General features: G+C 36.3%; 1 protein-coding gene across 2 annotated transcripts; it reads right to left on the bottom strand.

The window, feature by feature from the left end:
- Positions 1 to 154: 154 nt before the first annotated feature.
- LOC103713919 (Ikzf5 (DUF668)) lies at positions 155 to 17,662 on the bottom strand. Of its 2 annotated transcripts, none has more exons than XM_017844458.4 (13): positions 17,079 to 17,662; positions 16,273 to 16,708; positions 10,193 to 10,518; positions 9,896 to 9,988; positions 9,716 to 9,803; positions 8,510 to 8,603; positions 4,783 to 4,880; positions 4,484 to 4,553; positions 2,991 to 3,094; positions 1,429 to 1,545; positions 1,245 to 1,321; positions 1,075 to 1,119; positions 155 to 965 (listed from the first exon to the last, which is right to left on the bottom strand). In XM_017844458.4, the coding sequence occupies exons 2-13, from the start codon at positions 16,597 to 16,599 to the stop codon at positions 449 to 451; spliced, it is 1,956 nt and encodes a 651-aa protein (XP_017699947.1). In that variant the 5' UTR covers positions 16,600 to 16,708; positions 17,079 to 17,662; the 3' UTR covers positions 155 to 448. The 2 variants fall into 2 exon arrangements, with proteins under 2 accessions (XP_017699947.1, XP_008799192.1); XM_008800970.4 differs by having other exon boundaries at positions 17,075 to 17,646.
- Positions 17,663 to 20,032: the final 2,370 nt, after the last annotated feature.

Below are 20,032 nucleotides of genomic sequence, written 5' to 3'. Positions count from 1 at the left end.
TTGCATGATATGGAACCACATGAGGGTTACTTTGTGTTAGTATGGGAGCACAAGAACCTTCAGGGCAGCAAACTTCAAATGGTCTTCCACTTTCTTTTCCCTTGTTTGAGAAAAATTTACAATCCTTCGACATTTATAGTAGACTAACTATGCATAGACAACCATGTAGAACTTTGATTATTAGAAAATTCATTGCATGAAAGTAATGCTGCACCAATTCTTTCTTTCTACATCGACCACCGAACTTTATAATACAAATCAACCACGATCACCATCCCTATCTCTACATACAAAATCCCACCTTCACTGCTCGTAATTTATCTCTTAGGGCTGCCACTACATAAGAACGTTTATCTTCCGAATAAAATTTCACTGCTATGACACTAGGAACCCAGGCATGCCGATCAGGATGGCCTCACCAATCCATTGTTCATCTTTTACTATTGAATCATGGTTTTCTAAGATCATCCACTCTATCGATTACATCCAGAGCTTTTAATTTGTCAAGGTCAAAGTCGATAATGGGAACCATGGACGGCCTTCTCATTGAAAAGAAGTCTTTCTTACTATTGCTGGTTGGAGAATGACTATTGCTCTTGCTCAACCTGTTGTGCTTGCAGAGTCTCGATTTTGCCGTGTCGAACTCCTGACTTTTGCTGATTCCTGGAGTTAATTTTCTAAAGTTGACATCCCGTAGCATTTCTTGGTCTTCTTGTGTGAGCATGGAAGATGGGGCGCTTGGTGCAGGCAATTTGACTGTTAAAGCCTTCTTGGTGGGCGAGCGAACTGGGGATTTAATGGGAGACCTGACACCTCCATTGCCAGGTCTAGAAAGGCTGATAAGGTGGTGAAGCCACACAACAAGGTCAAGGATATATCCTTCAGTTTTCTCCTTGTCAGCATGGTGAAGTGTCTCAATCCGGATCAGGTCAGTCTGCCCAGCTGGTTTTCGATTTATCTCAGACCTGAAAGTTTTAAAAAAGGTACAAATAACTCAATCTGGAATGTGGATCCTAAAATTTGAAAGTATCTCTAAGAAAATGGAAAACAATGATCAGCTACTTGGCTACTGACCCAGTGTTTGCCCACTCTCCAACCCAGCCAAAACCATGGTGTGCCCTGATATGGTTTCAATTGCAGAAGCAAACAGAAACACATAAGGAAATTATCATTTGATATATTAAAAAGTCCTATACTTGGCAGTACACTGATGAAGGAAGACATTATATGGGAAGCAAAATTACTTGGTTGTGTTATTGGCAATTGGGACAAGCCATCGCAATGTTTTCTCCATCTCTGCTTTAATTTGAGGAACAGTAAGCTGCATGTGCATATAGAATATAAGCATTTCAATTAGATATCCGTTGAACTAGTTTTCATGGTCACTTCTCGAGTTTGAGCAGGTGGCAGCTTTGACACATTATATACCTCTTCCTTGACTTGAAACAATTGCAATTTAGATCGCAAAGCACTTTTTATACAGGGTGGCAATCCTTGGTACAATGTATCCCTTGTATTTTGAGGCACAGAACTTGACCGAGAAACCTGAAGAATAACTAAATTATAGTTAGAGAGAGATGTATCTAAACTGAAAAATCAATTTTTGTATTAAAATTTTATAAACCTTCTGAGTAACTATGATCACCCAATTGACATGCTTCTAAAGAAAGCATGTCAGAAAAATTGCATGTTCAAGGAAAAAATGGGTACAAAACTGCAGGTTTGGAAAGATAGTAGAAGAGTTGACATGAAACTGTGAGCAGTTTGCCCACAACTGTTAAAACACTCGGTTGGCACCTCACCTCAAGGACTTGCCCTTTGGGAGGTCCAGGATTCAGATCCTGGGCATTGCTCAAAAAAATTATCAGCAGTTTGCCAACAAATCAATAATATTAATATCTCCATAAATATGCAAAGTCAAAATTAGGGCTAAATATTCAAATACACCTGTATTAGAAGAACAAAAGAAAATGATTGATTAAAAAGATGAGAAATACCCTTCACAGTAAGGACAGTGGCAGAAGAGATAAGCTTCAAACATAAACATATCATCTTCCTCATAAAGTAACTTCAGAACGAAACAAGTATCAAGACATGCTTAATAAATCCCCATTTAAACAAGGCATGTTGTTCAGGAACAACAATTAAAATCTCTAGCTAACACCTTTATTTAGAAAACCATATTCTGCATTAGTTATAAATGCTACAAAACAACAAACTATTGCTAAGATCAATTTATTGTTTTCTGTTGCTAGTATGTTTTCAGTTTGGAATATGATGCCAAAGTTCCCTAGATAACCTGCAATGTTCTACATCAAGATTCTTACAATGATAAGCATAAAGTTAAGAACAAGGTTCATTAGGTCCCACTAATTTACTAAGGAGTTCCCTTTTGAACTAAATCTTATAGATAACACAGACTAACCTACTGCTCTAGTAGCTTAAATGTTCATAAACTGATTTCATATATCACAATTTTTATTTTAACCACATATTCTTGAGGTATATCTAACTAATGCAGCAAATGTAAACCCATATGGAAATATTCTTGCCTAAAAGAACAATTATTTCAAAACAACATTTGGTTTTCAGCAGTCTAATATTATTTTATGAGTATCGATGGAGGTGCGAACAGGCAGTACAAATGCCACTGAGCAAAGGCAATATAATTAGATAATATTCCTCAAAGATTTAAGATGCCTTTGCTCCGCAAAAACATGAGTAAGCACCTGAATGAACAGATGACTAAAACAAATGAGATAAGATTACAAGTATGACAGTGCGCATGGTTTACATTGCATTAAGTTTGAGGAAAAACAAAATATAAATTGCATGAATTGAAAATAATATAAATATGGATTTTCATGAGTACTCCAAGAGATAATATTCTTGGACAATGCCAAATATCAAATGAAGGAACAAACTTGTTAGAGCACAAAATAACAATAAAAGTGCGACAATAATAGATGTCAAATGGAGCCAGGACTTACGAGTGTGTCTATCTGACTGATGATATTTGCATAGTGCAATGCAAGGCCAGCAGGACCCAATCTTTTATGACTGTTGACAGATGCCTTAACTGGTTTATCGCTATCTACAGTTTGATAAACAAAAATTTCTTTCAACAACATATATAACCACAAAAGCCATAACATTAACCAGCAAGCCTTGGAAGAACTATTTGATCAAGTTTTGTAAATTTCTCTTCATCATTCATTCCTTGGAAAAGTAAAATTCAATGTCTGTTATCAACTACATTAATTTAAAATAGTAATAAAAATGGTCTACATAATTCTGCAGCGAAACTAAAATGAAAACATAAATTACTCAAAAAAGAAGGTTGATGTAGTGGAAGATGCCAAATAAATATAGATAACATTTACTTGAGTACTTCTACAGGCACAACTGAAACTAACAAATATGAAATACATGCCAATGTTCCAAAATTTACATTGAAGATTTTATGCTTCATTCAAATAAAAGATGATTAATTCAAATTATAGAAAAGATCTATTTTAGTTATTGATCAGAAGAATTCCTATACTCTGAAAATTTACAAACAACAGCCATATATGCTAAGTGGTAATGGTGTGAGGAATCTAAGAATCAGTAGTGTATTACAAAAGCACATGGGTTCATTCCTTAGCAAACACAAGAACACAATCTAACACATTTAACTCTGTAGTATATGTTCATGTATCTTTGGTGTATTAATGAAGATTATCAAATATTTGTGCATGTGGGTACAACCAAGTACTTGCGACAGCAGAATACAGCACCCATATGTTCTGTGCCAACCCATCACCAACATTAGCCTTATTCGTGAAACTCTAACCCTTCCAAATCATTAAAAATATGGTCTCGGACAACAAAACTGAAATTACATATGATAACATGAAAAAGCTGCAATCGCTTATTCAGGGAAACATGTAAGCATGATGTGCAGATCAGCAAAGACATTTCAGTTTTAAATCTCTCTCTCTCTCTCTCTCTCTCTCGAATGGATGGAAGCCTGGTGAAAAATTGGGCTAAGGGTCGAATCAAACATTGGCCTCCTTTATATCCACATGAAAGACTTTACTAACTCAACCAGTGAGCATCCTCCATTTTGAATCATTGTCTAAACAAAGCTTTCTGTCTTAATGTTAATCTGTTTATACAACCAACAAAGTTTACAGGTCCTTGACCAGATCTAGCTCACCCTTATAATCATGAAAGCAGGTATCAAGATAAAAAAATTGCAATAGACAAGAGGAAATGTAAGTGAACACAATCTGCTAAAGGTTAAGACAATTGCTGATGTATGATGAGGGATTGAGGACACTGATGATCAAGTATTCCAATTGTTGGTTCTGTTTTTGAACAATGTCCCAGAGAGAAGGTAACAACAAAGGAATTCATAGCAGTTCACTAGGTTTTAAGCACCAGTGAAGAACAAAGAAAATGGTCTTACACAAGTAAATAGAAGGTTAAAGTAATATACCAGCACTTCCAAATGCACCATGAATCTCCAAATGTAAGAAGTGGACAATGTCTACAAGCTTCTCCATGACCTACAGAAGAAGTATATAAGTTCCTTTAACCGGAGCAGAGAAAAGAAATCTCTTTCAACACCCATAGCTAGCATTCATATTATGGCATTTGACAGCTTGGACATAAACCTAACTTACACAAGAACATAGAACTGTTCTAATATGGAAAAATTACAAGTGATAAGACTCTACAATTAAATTGTACATTGAATGCCATGGAAGACATCAAATGTAAATTAAACCTACCTACCTCTTCTAAATTCTTGGACCAAAGTGATCTTTTTTTTAAGCCTTTGACATGCTTCTTCTGGCTCTTTAACTCTTGCCTTAGAATTTGGAGATTGTCCCCTATGTATCAACGAGAAACTTGCATCATCCAACATTTGGCAGAACAAAGAAAAATAGATTCAGAAAGTTCAAAGACTAAAGTTACTTACAGAAAAAATCATTTCAAAAAAATAAGAACATAAAATAAATGAATAGAAGCATCAATATTAGTTCGTTGTATCCACATACTATCTACATTGATACAGGCACCGTTTTTACTTAGCTGCATATATACTATCTATCATACAGTGCTTATATATGTATGAGTTGAATCCAGCACAACTATAGTTTTTCAGAATACTCTAAACTAGATATAAAATGTGCCAAACAAAAACAGCAACTTAGTTGTCGCTCCTCACTCTTTGCATTATGTTATCATGGCTGTACGGTATGTGCTCAGTAGGTTCATTTTCTCATACGACCTTGCAGAATCATTTGCATCCCAATAAAGTTATTGCAAAAGATTAATTAACATATGATAATTTTGGATCATTATGCATTTCTAACTAATTTGATTGTAATGATTGCTACGATCGCCTATTAATCTCTTACTGCAATAAATCAAGTGATGTGCATATTTTTACTTAATGTATTAATCAAGATGCCCTCATTAGGATAAAGGAGACTATCTCAGTAGTTGACTAGCCATAAAATGGACCTATACCATTTCAATCATAATTTTTATTAAGAAATAGTTGATAAAAAAAATTCAATGCATCTATTACAGAGTTATACTATTTTAATTTTAATTTTGCTTGAAAAAAAATTTAAAAAATGAAATAGATCTTTTTTGTGCTGCTCTACCATACCACTATCCATCTGTTGGTTAGAGCTATACATATTTTAACACAGCACTCCTACCACTAGTATATTTGTTGCTGCCATTGCCACATCTCTTCTGACCTATCTTCCCCCAAGTGCTCCACCTGCAACCTCTATAAACTCTGCCTTGCATCCTTCCACATATCTCCACCTCTTTTTTCATCAACGTCTAGCACCATTTTGTAACACTAATGCCACCTACAAGAGGGCTATTAAGGAGGAAGACAGACGGAGTGGGGTGTAATTTACTGACTGAGAAGAGATGATGGGTAGTCCATGAGGATGTGTAGAGGTGTCATTTGCAATGACGAAGTGGAGGAAGTAGCCATCAAAAAAGGGAATAAGATTGTCCAAGAGATAGGATCAGGTAGCTAGTAGGAAGATATGATGGCATGGAGTACAGTGGCTGGGTGTCAAAAACGAAGAGTGAAAGATGACCCATGGTTCAAGATGTTGTAGTCCTTGTATCTCACACTTCAAGTGGCCTTTGTACCAGTAGAGGTGAAAACTAAGATTAAAAACCAACCCCACCTCCCGCTCTCTTTAAAATATCGGATAATAATGTGGAAAGTTAGTATATAACTAGAGATTAAAGATACAACATCCACCTTCCTGTTGTAACCAGATAATACAACCTGTCATTTGGAATGCAAATTGAGATGATGGATGTGTATCTCAACGAGTTCAAGTCAATATTTTGGAAAAACTAGCCCCAAAAGTGTAAAACTAGCTTTGGTTGCACTAGGGTCATATCAAACCTCTAGGTTTATTGCAAGTTTAACCCACAACCCATTTTTACAATGCCAAAAGTGGTAGGATCGGATAAGGAATAGAGGGGCCAAAAATTTTTTTTATTGTGAGAAAAAGCGAACAATAGGATTGCAATGTCCAACCCTTTCATGATGTTTTCCCAGAACCTCTGATTGGTGGTTGTGAGAGGTCGCATTCCGATTGTCAAAGGCACCTGATTTCTCCAGTTTGTTGAAGGCTCAAACAAAAGATAAAAAGTATTATTTTTCTTCTATCCTTGAACCTCATCTCCTGCCCTGCAAACTTGCCTCCTACCCACTAAACCAATCATCTTCTCCCGCCTCCTTCTCTTTTGTCCTCCCTCAGAAGAGAAAGAGATAAAGAGGGATTTAGAGATATATAGATCAAGGGCAAGACAGGTCTGAAGAAACTTGAAACAGAGTGGGCGTCCTCTTGAGATCATGGGTGATGAAAATATGCATATACTTATAGTAATCAGCGCTGTCAACCATAGTCTTCCGTTTTCATCTCTGGTTTTAGGCGGCAGCTTCTTCCCCCAATATGTCATGTTGAGACTCCTAGCTTCAGTGTTGATTAGAGGGGAAATTTAAATCTGCAAGCTGTCAAATTATCAGAATTATCTTCTATATTTTGCTAGATTTCCTAAGCTTTGTTTTCTATGCCATAGTATACTGTAAAAAAAATTCACTTCCTTTTCCAAATATTAATCACCGCAGTTTATTCTTCTCATTTTTTTCATTTACATTTCTTTTGTTTCTATTGGTCTGCTTCAAGTTTTTATTGCTTGAAAACATTTATCTACTCTCTAGCTTGCTTAAACACTTGTCCTCTGCTTTTAGCTCCTCTACTATACTTTTTTTTCATCTCACTATTCCAATTACTATATATTGTCGGAATTTTCTAATTTCCCTCTTTCTACTCTCTTATGAAAGAAAAGCCAATTTACGAGGCATGGAAGAGCATTTGGCCTATATTGGCATGGCATCTTAGCTTCACTTCTTAACTGTTTGATATTGAGCAAATGTGAGAGAGGACAGATTTTGATGCCCTCTTCTCGTATAAAGTTTTAGTACGTTATGAGATTAACAGGTGTCTTAGTAACACCACCACATTAATTAATTTGCATATAAAGATTTAGTACATACCCAGATTAATAATCTAATCATATTATATAAATTATCCAAAATATGATGAAATGTGTTATATGTGCACCATCTAACTTATAAAAAAAATCTATATATACAGAGGCATAAATTATGCATGTACTTTAACAGCATATAACCAATGCTATAGCTCGAAAATCTAAAAGATGCCATTAGTGATTAAATATTAAAGATTATCACTTTCTCACCATGAAAAAGATCTAATTATTTTGAAGAATTATCCAATACTTCTAGAGATGACCAACACTTCGTTTGGATTGAGAGATTTGGAGAGCAAGAGAATAGATACAAAAGAGTAGGGGAGGCAATCGGGTCGGATCTAGGTTAGGTTAAAAATTTGCCAACCCGAACGTAACCTTTTTATTAAGCAGGTCAAAAATCCAGACTTGAACCTAACCATTTTATTAAATAGGTCACCTAACCCAACCTAAAATGGGTTGAATCAAGTTAAACAGGTTAAGTATTGCCATCCTACAAAGAAGAGAGTAAAAAAAATCCCTCATTACAATATAAAATGGGAAGAGAGGAGAAAAAATGGAGAGAAGAGGTTCTATCCTGACTCAATGTTCTTCTCTCTCGAATGGTGGAGAGATTTGGAAAGAAAAGAAAGGAGCATTCGATTAGTACTTCTTAATATCCTTATCAGCCACAAAAGTTTCCTCTCTTTTCTCCCTAGTCTGAGCAAAAGCAGAGAGAACCACTTGTTCTTTTCTTTTTTTCTTTTCTCTTCCCTTGTTTCTCTCCTCCATTAAGTATCCAAACTGAGCATAAGATTGCTCAAAAAACTGACATAGCCAGCCATACAGAAATGGCCACAACAAGGTAAAAGATATGAGATGTAACATATGATCTCCATCATACTAGCTTAGAAGGTCAGATACAAGAGCAACTAACCTCTTTGAACTGCATTTGGATTATCCTCTTCTTGTTGTTTCCTCCGATAATCTTGTTCAAATCTATCTAAGGCATGTAACTCATGATACAGTTCCTAAAAGAAACAAACGATAATAATATTAATTGTAAGTAAAATTGAAAAAACCAAGAAAAAAGCCCTAAGTATGGAAACTGGGAAAAAAGTAGCCAAGATCATACAGAAGTTGATGGTCAGGCTATCCATATACATAAATGAATATACTGCAAAAATATTAGAATAAAGCAAAAAAATTTACAACACTTCTTGATTAAATATCAGTATGAAAAATTATAATGTACTGACATTTCCCCTGATTGCTAGAAACCTAGATTCTTTTTTTGCATATAGCATTATAGCTCCTCGCTTTACAAATTAAATGCATTTAAATACCTATCTTTTACATATTTGCAGGTTATAGCTTCCGTCAAAGAACAACCCCTGTATCTCTCTATCCCTTGAGTTCTGGCAGAGAGACTGACAATCTTCGAAGGAAGGGTGATGATAAATTAAACACCCATGACCCAGAAAAGGTTGGCATCAAGAAGATCAAACCCAATAACACCGATGTCCATGACGATCTCAAACCCAAAATGAGTGATAATGAGGAGCTTGAAACCAGCTAAGGCATTACTAAGGAGAACAAGTAAATCGCAAGCTAGAAGCCACAAATGACTAAGAAGAAGAGTGGGAAGATACAAGAAACGCAGATTATTATTGTAAGTGGTGAGGATGCATGTGACAATAGTTAAAATGAATAATTTTATCATTTTTTTTTAAGGTTTATCTCAGTGGAAGATGTTCAGTAGATATTCAATTAGATTGATGAAGAATTGACTTGGGAATTTCTGGTGCTGTGCTTGTGCTGCATGCTGGAAAGGCATAGGCACAGTATATTCTGTCTTGCCGCTGTGCCAACTGGCACTTAAAATCCATGATAATTATGTTCATGAAAGAGAAGCAGCACTTGACCTCGTTGAAGTTTCATTCAATCCACTTATTTTGCACATTTTTTCAATGCATCATCTCAAGCATGCCTACCAACAGCTAAAGCATCATCTCAGCCTAACATGCATCAAAACAGTCATGGTTATTTTGCATCTAACATCATAGCGGACCAGCTGAAGATATGCAATTAGATAAAAGACACCCATCTTATCTCAACCAAATCAGTAAATAAAGATACTCACAGCTGTATACTGAACTGACGTCAGCAGTTGCTGCATCACTGCTTCCGCTTCTTTCAGCTGTTCTTGAGTTGTAAGTTCTGATGCTAGTCTATCATATACAATTACAAAATATACATGTGAATGCTGCGAAAACCAAAAAGCATTCAGCCATAACTACAAAGGAGCCGGATGAATTTTTACTTGTCAAAATAACGATCCAAGTTATGCCACTGAGGATCCTTGCAACGATTTCCAAAACGGACAACCTCTTTAGAGAACACTTTCAATTCTTCCCTGTTGACATGACATCAGAAGTCAATCCTTTATTGAAGAGGTAGAATGCATTGAACAAAGCATCCACAGTTATGAGGAGTGAGATACTAAAAAAATAGAATCTCATCAAAATAAATGTCCATTTGAAAATTATTGAAATTGAATATGTGATACTTTTAAGCAATTGAATCTGAACAAAATGAACGAATGACTTCAACAGTGAACCTTTTGTCAGCAGCAGCAATCCTTAGTAACTCATCCATATCTTTAGATATCAAATGTTGCACGCCTTCTGAGGGAAGCACCTCTTCTTTCAAATGTTTTATGCTTTCTTTTGACAGTGACTGCATAAGATTGGCACCTTTAACTACTGTATTGGCAACCTCAAAAGCCAAAATAGATATTTTATTGCCCTTTGTTGTCGTAGCTGATACAAAAGCACTACTGAGGTGCAAACTTGTCATGCTACTACCAAGTGTGTCCAATACCTCCACTGCTTTCCCAAGCCCTACAGTACCTGCCCTGCCTAAATAGGAGCTCACTTCTGAAACCTGTTATGCAAAATTAGCATCTTAAAGCATCTAGGTAAAGAATCTCAACAACGGAGAAATGATAATTACTTTAAGGAGCTAACACACATCTAAAAAAACTATGGTAAATTACAAAATATAGGACATTTGAAGCAGTGAAGGTACATGGAGAAATCCAAGAAAGTAGGTTTAAGAGGCATAAAAAGTCAGCAAAGACTGAACACATAATTGTACATACTGGAAATTGTAAGATTATGCAGGAATATGTGAACAAAATGCGGAAAGTGAAACAACAAGGACTTGGAAAACCAAAATGTAAGATCACATACAACAATACAAAGAAAGTTCCTATATTTTTGAGTGACAAGCTAGAGAATCTTGACTCTTGAGGTTCCATCATGCAATTTTGTTTAACGCATACTGGTAGGTAATAAGTAAAAGATACAGGTTTTGGTAGCTACTATAGCTAATGGCTTGTTATCCATACTCAAGACAGTACTTGCAGTGCAAGTATTGGCAAAGTGATCTAGGAAAGCATTAAGCAGGAATCCCAACCATCGTATATTACCCAGTCTAGTCAATGAATTTACCTCCTATGGAACAACACGACAAATTCAATAGAAAACTACTGATATAACCTGCTTACAAGCAATATAATATGAATTTATTAACAAAACCTGCTTAATTAGTAATCCAAGAATGAAAAGATATTAACTCTGTTTGAAATTCAAAACATAGCAAGATAGCGGCAATCGTGAAGCTAACAGCATCATAGGAATGTACTTGTGCGATCAGCTATAAATATCCAGGAGCTGATAGGTTTTGTATTGCTTTAATCTGAAAAATGCTTAAAGAATGAAAAATGAGGGTTATCAAGATTTTTGGAACTTTGAACATGCCCGTGCATAGAACATCCATCCCTACCAATCTGGTAATAAGCCGTTTGTGCTGCCACTACTAGATTCCCTTGCAAAGTCAATCACATTTTTTCCATTTCAAAGATGGATGTCTTTCAGGATGCACAAGTTATATTGACTCACCTATTTGACCGGCCAAAGTGAGAGCTTTACTAAGCCCCCTTATATTATTACAGTTATAAGTCATGCATGCTAATAAAAGTTCTGGCTTCTGCAACAGTCATGACCTTGCTGATGTAGGGTTTCCCTCATGTGAATGGTCATCCCTCGTCATTTTATTAATCTCCCTTCAATAAGAGAAGCCCCATATGCTTTAATGCCGCTTCTCATTTTGAAAAAATGCAGCTACAGGAATCATTACAAATCCAACCAAAATATTTGCTTAACTTAGCTTGTTTTCTTACTTGAAAGCCATTTGGAGATTCACTCACTAAATTTAAGGTGACATATTCGGGAAACTTGCTTATCACAGCATAATAATCTCTTTAAAGATGGTAGATCATGAGGTAGTCCCACATTCACGAGAAGACTTAACCATTGTACCTAATTCTCTGCTCTTCAAAAGTCTCCATTTCCTCTATCCAAACACATGAGATAGTCATGAATACCATTTCCACCATGAAATTCCAAGATCACTAATTGTTTTCATTGCAAAAGTGAATGCTCACTATTTCACCAAGTTCATTATACTTGGTACATGACATATCCTAGATTACATTTGGACATGACACCTCAAGTATTGGACCACTTTAGGGTAAGATTTGGGATTGATCTGTCTGAAATAACAACAAACAGCTCCTTCTCTAACCAAACACGTGAGATCAGTCATGAGTGCCATTTCCACCATGAACAATTCAAGATCACTACATATTGCTTTCATTGCAAAAGTAAATTCTCATTATTTCACCATGCTCATTTTACTTTGTACATGATGTATCCTAGATTATATTTGGACACCTCAAGTATTGGACCAATTTAGGGTAAGATTTGGGATTGATTTGTCTGAAATAACAGCAAACAACTCCTTTTCTATAGTTACCAAAGCAAATTCTTCCATGTATGAATTTAGGCCTTATGACCCAGAAATAACCTGCTATATATATACCTGTAGTTTGTCATAAGAAAAGAGAGAAAAAATTAAATGAGACAGAAGAAAAAGGGGAAGTGGATCAAATAAATAGAATCATACAATGAGAGAAAGAAGAGAACATGAGGAGAATCTATAAAGAAGAATAAAAGTAAGAGTAAAAAGAAGAGCCCAATGGACTAATATCCAATTAAAATTTCTCCTTCAAAACTTCAATATGATGCCCTCTTAAAGTCAGATGCTAGAGCCTTTTCATAGGTTTAGGCAGAATTCGATTAGATCAGATGTAGTGTTAGCCTTCTCAGATATAGCACCGATTTAAGTGTTTAACCATCTAATTGTATGATGACTAGCAAATCGTACATGCAAACTTGCCACCAAATTATGGAGATCCATTAGTGGATCAGAACAAGGTCCGCTGTATCGATACCGGTCGGCGTACCGGTAGCGGCCCGGACAGGTCCCGTACCGGTCCCGAATCGGTCCGTATCGGTCCCGTACCAGTCCTCCAACAATAAACCACGGGTACCGGATTTCATGCTGATCCGGTACCAGTCCCAAGCCGGACCGATACGTAACGGCCCGTACCGGCCGGTACGGCAGATCATGGATCAGAAGATCCACACAGGGGAAGCATATGATGTAGTTTAGGTTTAAATTCAGATACTTTTAATTCTTGGTGTTTAATTTCAGTTAATTGCCATTTGATTGAATCTTAGGGATCTTTACTGAGTCTTCTGGGAGTCAGTTTTGTGCCCATAATGTCATGCAGTTTTCATGTTAATTTAAGGGCATTTTCCCAAGTGGTTGTTTAGTAGAATGCCTGTCTTTAGATCCAGCTTAATTACAGAAAAGGTTTAAGTCATCACAATCATGTTTTCAAACGGTTTTGTGGCTTCCTATAGTAAGATTATACCAGAGTACAAACTCTACTACTTTTAGGAAGTAGTTGTTTGCCTCTCGTAAAGAAAATGAGCAGTTTTAAAGTGGTGCAACTTTCAGTTCCTAAGGAGTCCAATTCAGATACCTCAGTTAAGTTAGGTCCGAGGTTCATTACAAGTTGGAAGTCCTTTTAGGATTATTAAAATTATATACTTTTGTGGGGTTATAGAGTTAATAATAGAGGTCCATGATGAATGATAAATGATGTATAATTTGTGGAATATTTTGACTGAGTTAGCTCCATTGTGGTTGTTTTCCTTAATTCTGGACTCTATTCTCTCAACCTGCTTTCTTCTCTAATCCACCATTTACCTTCTCTTTTACCTCTTTAATTACCTCAATTCATTGTTATCTGTTGTTTATAAGGAGAATTTTCAAACCAGCCCAAATCTGATTTCCCCCTAGTATGTGATAATTTATTTGCAACCCTAATGCGAAGAAGCTGCTGCATGAGATCCTTAATATACTCATTGACCATCCCATAATCCCCATGATTGCACAATGTTAAAATCTTGACCTAGGGCAAGAGGTGCAGATAGTACAGCACAAGCAGAACGACAAGAAAATAAAAGAGTTGATTAGGAGTTTGAAACTAAACAATTCAACAAATGGGCATTATGGTAAAAAATGGGGGTTATCATAGATATACAAATAATGAACATTGGATTTGAATGAAGACCCTTATTAATATGATAAAAATTAACATGGATCACACTAGCCATTATCAATTAAGATCATATTCAACAACTTCATAAATGTCCTTTGAATTCTTGTTTATGTGTTGATGAAAGGCACAAATTTAAGAACAAACCGGTGACATTTTTCTTTCTTAAGCATATTCACTTCTTAAAGATTACAGGTTGCAAGATCTGGAGGTTGTTTGATGGCAATTGAAGCCATGTACAAAGGTAGGTGCTATACCATGGTCAGGCAAAAGCAAAAAAGTTTTAAAGAGTTATAAACATGAAAGGCCCCATCTCATTTATTTCTGGTCAATATGTTGGATTTCTTTAAGTTTGCCTCCCATCCAATGCCAAATTAAATTGCCTCCAAATTCTACCTCAATATTTCCATCCTAATCTTCTTTTCAGCCCATCCTGTTGGACTTCCTTTTCCATATTCCTCAAAAGGGCTTCGACCTACGCTACACAAAGGCCTCAGCTAATAAAGACAAATCTTGCAAAAGTCTATCTGAAAGATTCAATTAAATGTTTGCAATAAGGTACTATGGTGTTCCACATATATCCATACCAAGAATGTCAGCTTCCCCCATCATCAGTGTCAATAACAAGGACCTCAATGAGAAATTTACCTGCAGAGCCAAATACAATCTCCAGCACTGAACAAAGATACACAAGCTTACATTTAAGAGTGTAATGAACCACAGCTTTTGTACCTTAACATTGTTAAATTTCTTGGCTTCTTTCTAAAAACATCTCTTCCCTATGCATGTGTAATTTGCAAACATTCATGGAGAACACAATCACCCTGAATACCATCCGCTGAAATATGTCTAACAAATGCATCAAGATTAATGGTGAAACCAAAAATTACAAGAGCTTTTGGGAAGGACGCACTCCTGAACCTAAATGTCCATTTAAAACCTAGTACAATATCCCATATTTCAACCTGATTTCAACAAGGAAAACCTTGTTGCACATCATGATAGCTTTCAAAATTGACAAGAAACCTAGAGTACCATTCTTTCTCCCACCAAAATATCTAATCCTTAACAAATATGCTAGAATTTCCTACTTCCTGATCTTCATAATAATTTCCATTTACAAAATCCAACCCGTCATATCCATCTTCAGTAACAACACCCTGGTTCACAAGACACATGACCATTCTAGCCCCAAAACACTACCCCCAACACCATAAGATTCTGCTTTAATATTGTTCTGTCTAGCAGATTTTTGATGTATTATATTGAAGACTGAGAAAATGTTATTGGACTTGATTGTTTTTTATGGGCAAATTCCAAGTACAATCTCATTCTGGTGCCGATTACAAGCTTCCTCCACTCTCAGTTCCGAACCTGAACAATAGCAGTTCCAATAGGAAAAACAATCACAAGCAGCAGTTTGATCTCGGCTCTACAGCATTGACTGATGCGGGCACTACTGCTTCTAAGGTCCAGCTTTCCTTTCAAAAGGCTAATCCAAAGATTTGCTTTCTCAAATAACCACATATTCATAACAACCATCACCTTCGGAGCACAGTTTTTCCTCTCATTTTCCCTTCACTTCTTCATATCCTTCAGAACTGTCAAACTGTGATCATCAATCGACTTTTTAAAACAAGGAAAAACAAGCAAACAAGGTTCTCTCCAATTCTGCATTCTATTTTTTTTATTATTATTATTGACAACAGATGCCAAAGGCTAGACTGTACTTCTTGTTGGAAATGTGTTTTAACCAAGAAAATAGAAAAGAGTCATTAAGATGGGAATGACAGTGTTGTTCTGATGCTTTAATATTTTTCTGCAGTTACAAAGAACAAGGATCAGCTTCATGTCTGTGTCATCATTTCTCAAAAGCATTTGCAACGAGAATGAAAAGCAGGAATGCTTAATTCAAACTAAACCATCTCAGACTGTCACTGCATATTCAGTCACTTCGTGCACCTTCATCGGCCAAAAGAGACTTGTCATTACTCACTCGTGACAGCTTTCACACATTACTTGCATTGCAACTGATTTAGGACTACCCAAAAGAAACTTGCCATTATAAACAATTATATTATTTCAAAGCCGACAGATCAGTTGTTCTCAAAAACTTCCCCTTCTATACAATTAAGAACAGGTAAAGTATTCGAGCATGGACTTGCCTTGGTAGTCCCGGTTTTAGCAGAGCCAGTGGACTTTGAGTTAGTTGACCTGGATTTTTGGGACAAAGCCCTGGACAATTGCGGCTCCTTAGCCTCTTCAGCACCAGTCAGGATGTTCCCTGAGTCTGGCACCGCCAAATTGGAGAAGGATTGTTCTTGCAGCTGATTCTCAACAGCTTTTCCGATAGGCAGAACTGAGGAATTGCATTGCATCTTATCATGAGAATGGCTCGGCATTGGCCCGGGATCTCTGAAGCCATTGACGTCAAGAGTAGTTTCGCTGGGAGATTTGTCCACAGCTGATTTCCTTGAGCAAATCCCTCCCATTGTACCGAGCCTTTTTTTAGCTGATCTGAATTCTTCCTCTTTTTCCCATGAAAAAGCTCTTTCCTCTTTTGCAAAATTCCTTGCAGAATTTGATGCGAACCCAAGATCCCTGAAAGAAAGGAATTAAATAGAAAAAACTTAACTGAAAATCTTAATGAAGTATGGGAATACGACCAGAACTCCAATTCATCAACTCATCCCCATAAAATTAAAAGAAAAAAAAAAGTAGAAAAAAAAAATCATGGCTTTTAGAACCGAAATGAGTAATTAGAAAGAGCAAAACCCCAAATCAAAGTCCCATTGCAATAAATCAAAGAAGAAACATTTGAGCGATCAGAAATTAAAACCCAAACCCAAAATCGGAATCGGGGAAGAAGCAGACAGAAGAAACCCGAGAAAAAAAAAAATCCAATCTTTAGAAGTCCCCGAAACAGGAAAACAACAGAAACAGCGAGGGGAAAAGAGAAAAACACACCTACAATTCGGGATCGATCAGAAGCTCATGGAAGAGCGAAAAATGGTCGGACCAACTGATTCTTGGATTGATGGATCGACCGATCGATCAAGATGGAATCTTCGTCCTCCCCACGGCATCTGGAGGACACACAGGAATAGAAAAATAGTATCTATATGGAGAGACACAGAGAAAGATAGGAAGCGAGAGGATTGAGGAAGAGGAGATGTGGAGATGAGAGAAAGGGCCTGTTCCTGAGCAGCCCCGGAGCTCAGACTCCACCAACCCCCAAAAAATTTAAGCCAAACCCACCCCACCGGTGGATCTGGTCAAACCCAAACCCTCTCTTCAACTCTTCCTCCTCCTCTCTCTAAAATCTCTCTCAGCTTGGCTTCCAGGGCTAGGTTCAACCAAGTAGATATACAGTGTTCCAGAGGAGCACGATTTGGAGAGACATAGTTTTGATGAGGGCTCGCTGGCCTGGACTCTGGGTGGTCGGGGAGAACCCCGGGGGGGGGGGGGGGGGGGGGTTTAAAGCTGTACCGGCAGGGCAGTGGAAGTGAGTTGACGCGCCGTGTGGGGCGGCTGCAGCCGAGAGATTCACGGGGCGAGGATAGCGTAAAGGCGCGTTGGACGGTAAAAGCGTTTTTTTTTCCGTTAAGAACAGTAAGAGAGTTTTGACGGTCGATGGTGACTGCTTAATTTCCACCATGACGGCTGGTAGTCCGCCAGGAATGATATATACTTTGAAAATTTTTGGAGGAAACGTCACACGCAAGAACTATGTGTCACTTCTATTCTTGGCTGGCCCGAGCATTGTTCATTTAATCAACTTTGGTCCATTCACCTAAGTCCTAGTGATCAATAGGTACCAGAATGTTGCACCTCTTTTATTTCAGGGCAACAAACTTGGGCATCAATAGTGATTTGTTATCAGTTGGATTGAATGCAGAGGCAATGAAAAGTATTCCATACCATCGGCTATTATTGTACATTTGATAGTAATTTTCTTTAATGCCATCCTTTGAAGTCTACAAAGGCAAATTAGGTGGCAGATTGGACCGTAGGCCATGATATCAATGCTGGTGCTGATTTTCTATGAGATGATTATTACTTTTTTTTTTCAAAGAATTTGCTTTATGGTGACTTGTTAGTGAGTTATGGCTTTCATAAAATCATAAATTCTTGCCATAGGAAGTTTGACAAACCCAAAACCCCTAGCATTCTTTTTGCTATAATATAGATAAAAAAGTAAGATAATTGAGTGATTTTGTATTGAAAATTTTATTTTATAACTTTTAATAATATAATATAGTTCTTTCTTGCAATTGTGGCATACTTTTGAAACTAATTTCATCCAGTTGCTACTATTATATCACTTACATTCATGTCGAAGGAGGACAAAAATGCTGGAAATATTTTGTTTATCATAAGAGAGAAAACATCAATCACAATTTATATAAACATTAGATTGGAAATTATATTTATAATTTTAATAAATATAACGTACTTAAGAGATGAATGGAACATAAAAATTCTTAAGTAGATGTACTCATACTTGGATTGGAATGAAACAAAATGCACCTAAATGGCATGCCACTTCATAATTAGGTGTTTTATTCAATGCTTAAATATGTCAAAATCCTATATTAGAATGTAGTTTGAGAAGAGGAGGTGACAGCAACCAACCCAGAAGTTTTTTGACTGCTTCAAATTCTTCGATATCCTATCTAACTCTTAATTCCCTCTTTAATTCCATCAAAAATATGTAAGTAATGCTATCCTTCTGTGGATTTTTCATCAATGTTTTTATTTTATAAAGAGAACTATTTATAAAGATTTCTATTTATAAAGCAAAATGCAAAGTTATGGATTCACATGGAATGTTACTTAACATATGTGATATGTATTTTATTATGCACAGAACTACATTGGTCTATTGAGATTCGATTTAACATTTATTTTGCTATCAAAGATTCCTAAAAGCTATGAAAAGTTTTATTCCATGGTCCATTGTCCAATAAATGAGCTTCATATTGAGGTTGTATTTTTCTCTCAAAACTATGCTAGTTTGGATTACCAAATTTTCACTAAATATCCATTATCTAGTAAAATTAGTTGTTCTTATTCCTTGTCCAACACCCCCCCCCCCCCCCCCCCCCCCCTTCAATAAAAAAAGGTGATGATTTACCCTCGAAATTTTGAAGAAAATGTAGTAGTCAGAATAGTAGCTACTTCCCATTAGGTGCTAGTATATTACTTCATACAAAACAAATAGAGTAAATTATAAAAATCTCCTTGAGATTAGGAAAAAATTATATTTACACCCAATAGTATGAAAAATCTATACTTATCCTCCTGAGATTTATTTTTATTTAATATTTTAACCCATAACTTAACAGAACGTTAATCAAACCATTAACTTTTAATGAAAACCAAATGCTACATCAATTTTTTTTAAAATGACCAAAATAACCTTATAAAAAATATTTCTAAGGTTTACGTTTTTTACATTTATACCCAATATTTTGTTAAACCTATAGTTACACCCAGTTAAATTGATAATATTGTTGAAATCGTTTATCTATTGTAAAAAGTCAAAATTAACTCTATAAGAAAATAAGGCTCATCTTTCCTGACTTTGCAATATTTTCGAAGTTTTCCATCTTTAAAAGTCTTTTCTTTTCGAGATTGAGTGGCTAGAATTTTTTTCTCGTTTCACTACCCCACCATGAATAATTTAAGGGACCAACAATGAGCTTTCTTTCCAATCGGCATCCGGTGATGAGTATCCTTAATTTTTGACCAGTATCTAGTAATGAGCATCCTTCTTGATCTGGTTTTATTCTAGCTTCCCCGCCAACACGTCGCAGAGATCGGAGAGCTGGTGTATCATTTGTCGATTCTGAGTTGTACTTTTTCAATACCATAGATATGATTTCGTAACATTATCGATATGAATGAGGATTTCTATGTCCA

The sequence above is a fragment of the Phoenix dactylifera genome, chromosome 11, assembly GCF_051530095.1.
Source record: "Phoenix dactylifera cultivar Ajwa chromosome 11, Ajwa_hap1_PhDact_Kaust_v1.1, whole genome shotgun sequence".
Lineage (NCBI taxonomy): Eukaryota > Viridiplantae > Streptophyta > Magnoliopsida > Arecales > Arecaceae > Phoenix > Phoenix dactylifera.
Note: the sequence above shows the minus strand (reverse complement) of the source record. Positions and strands in the feature narration are given on the sequence as shown.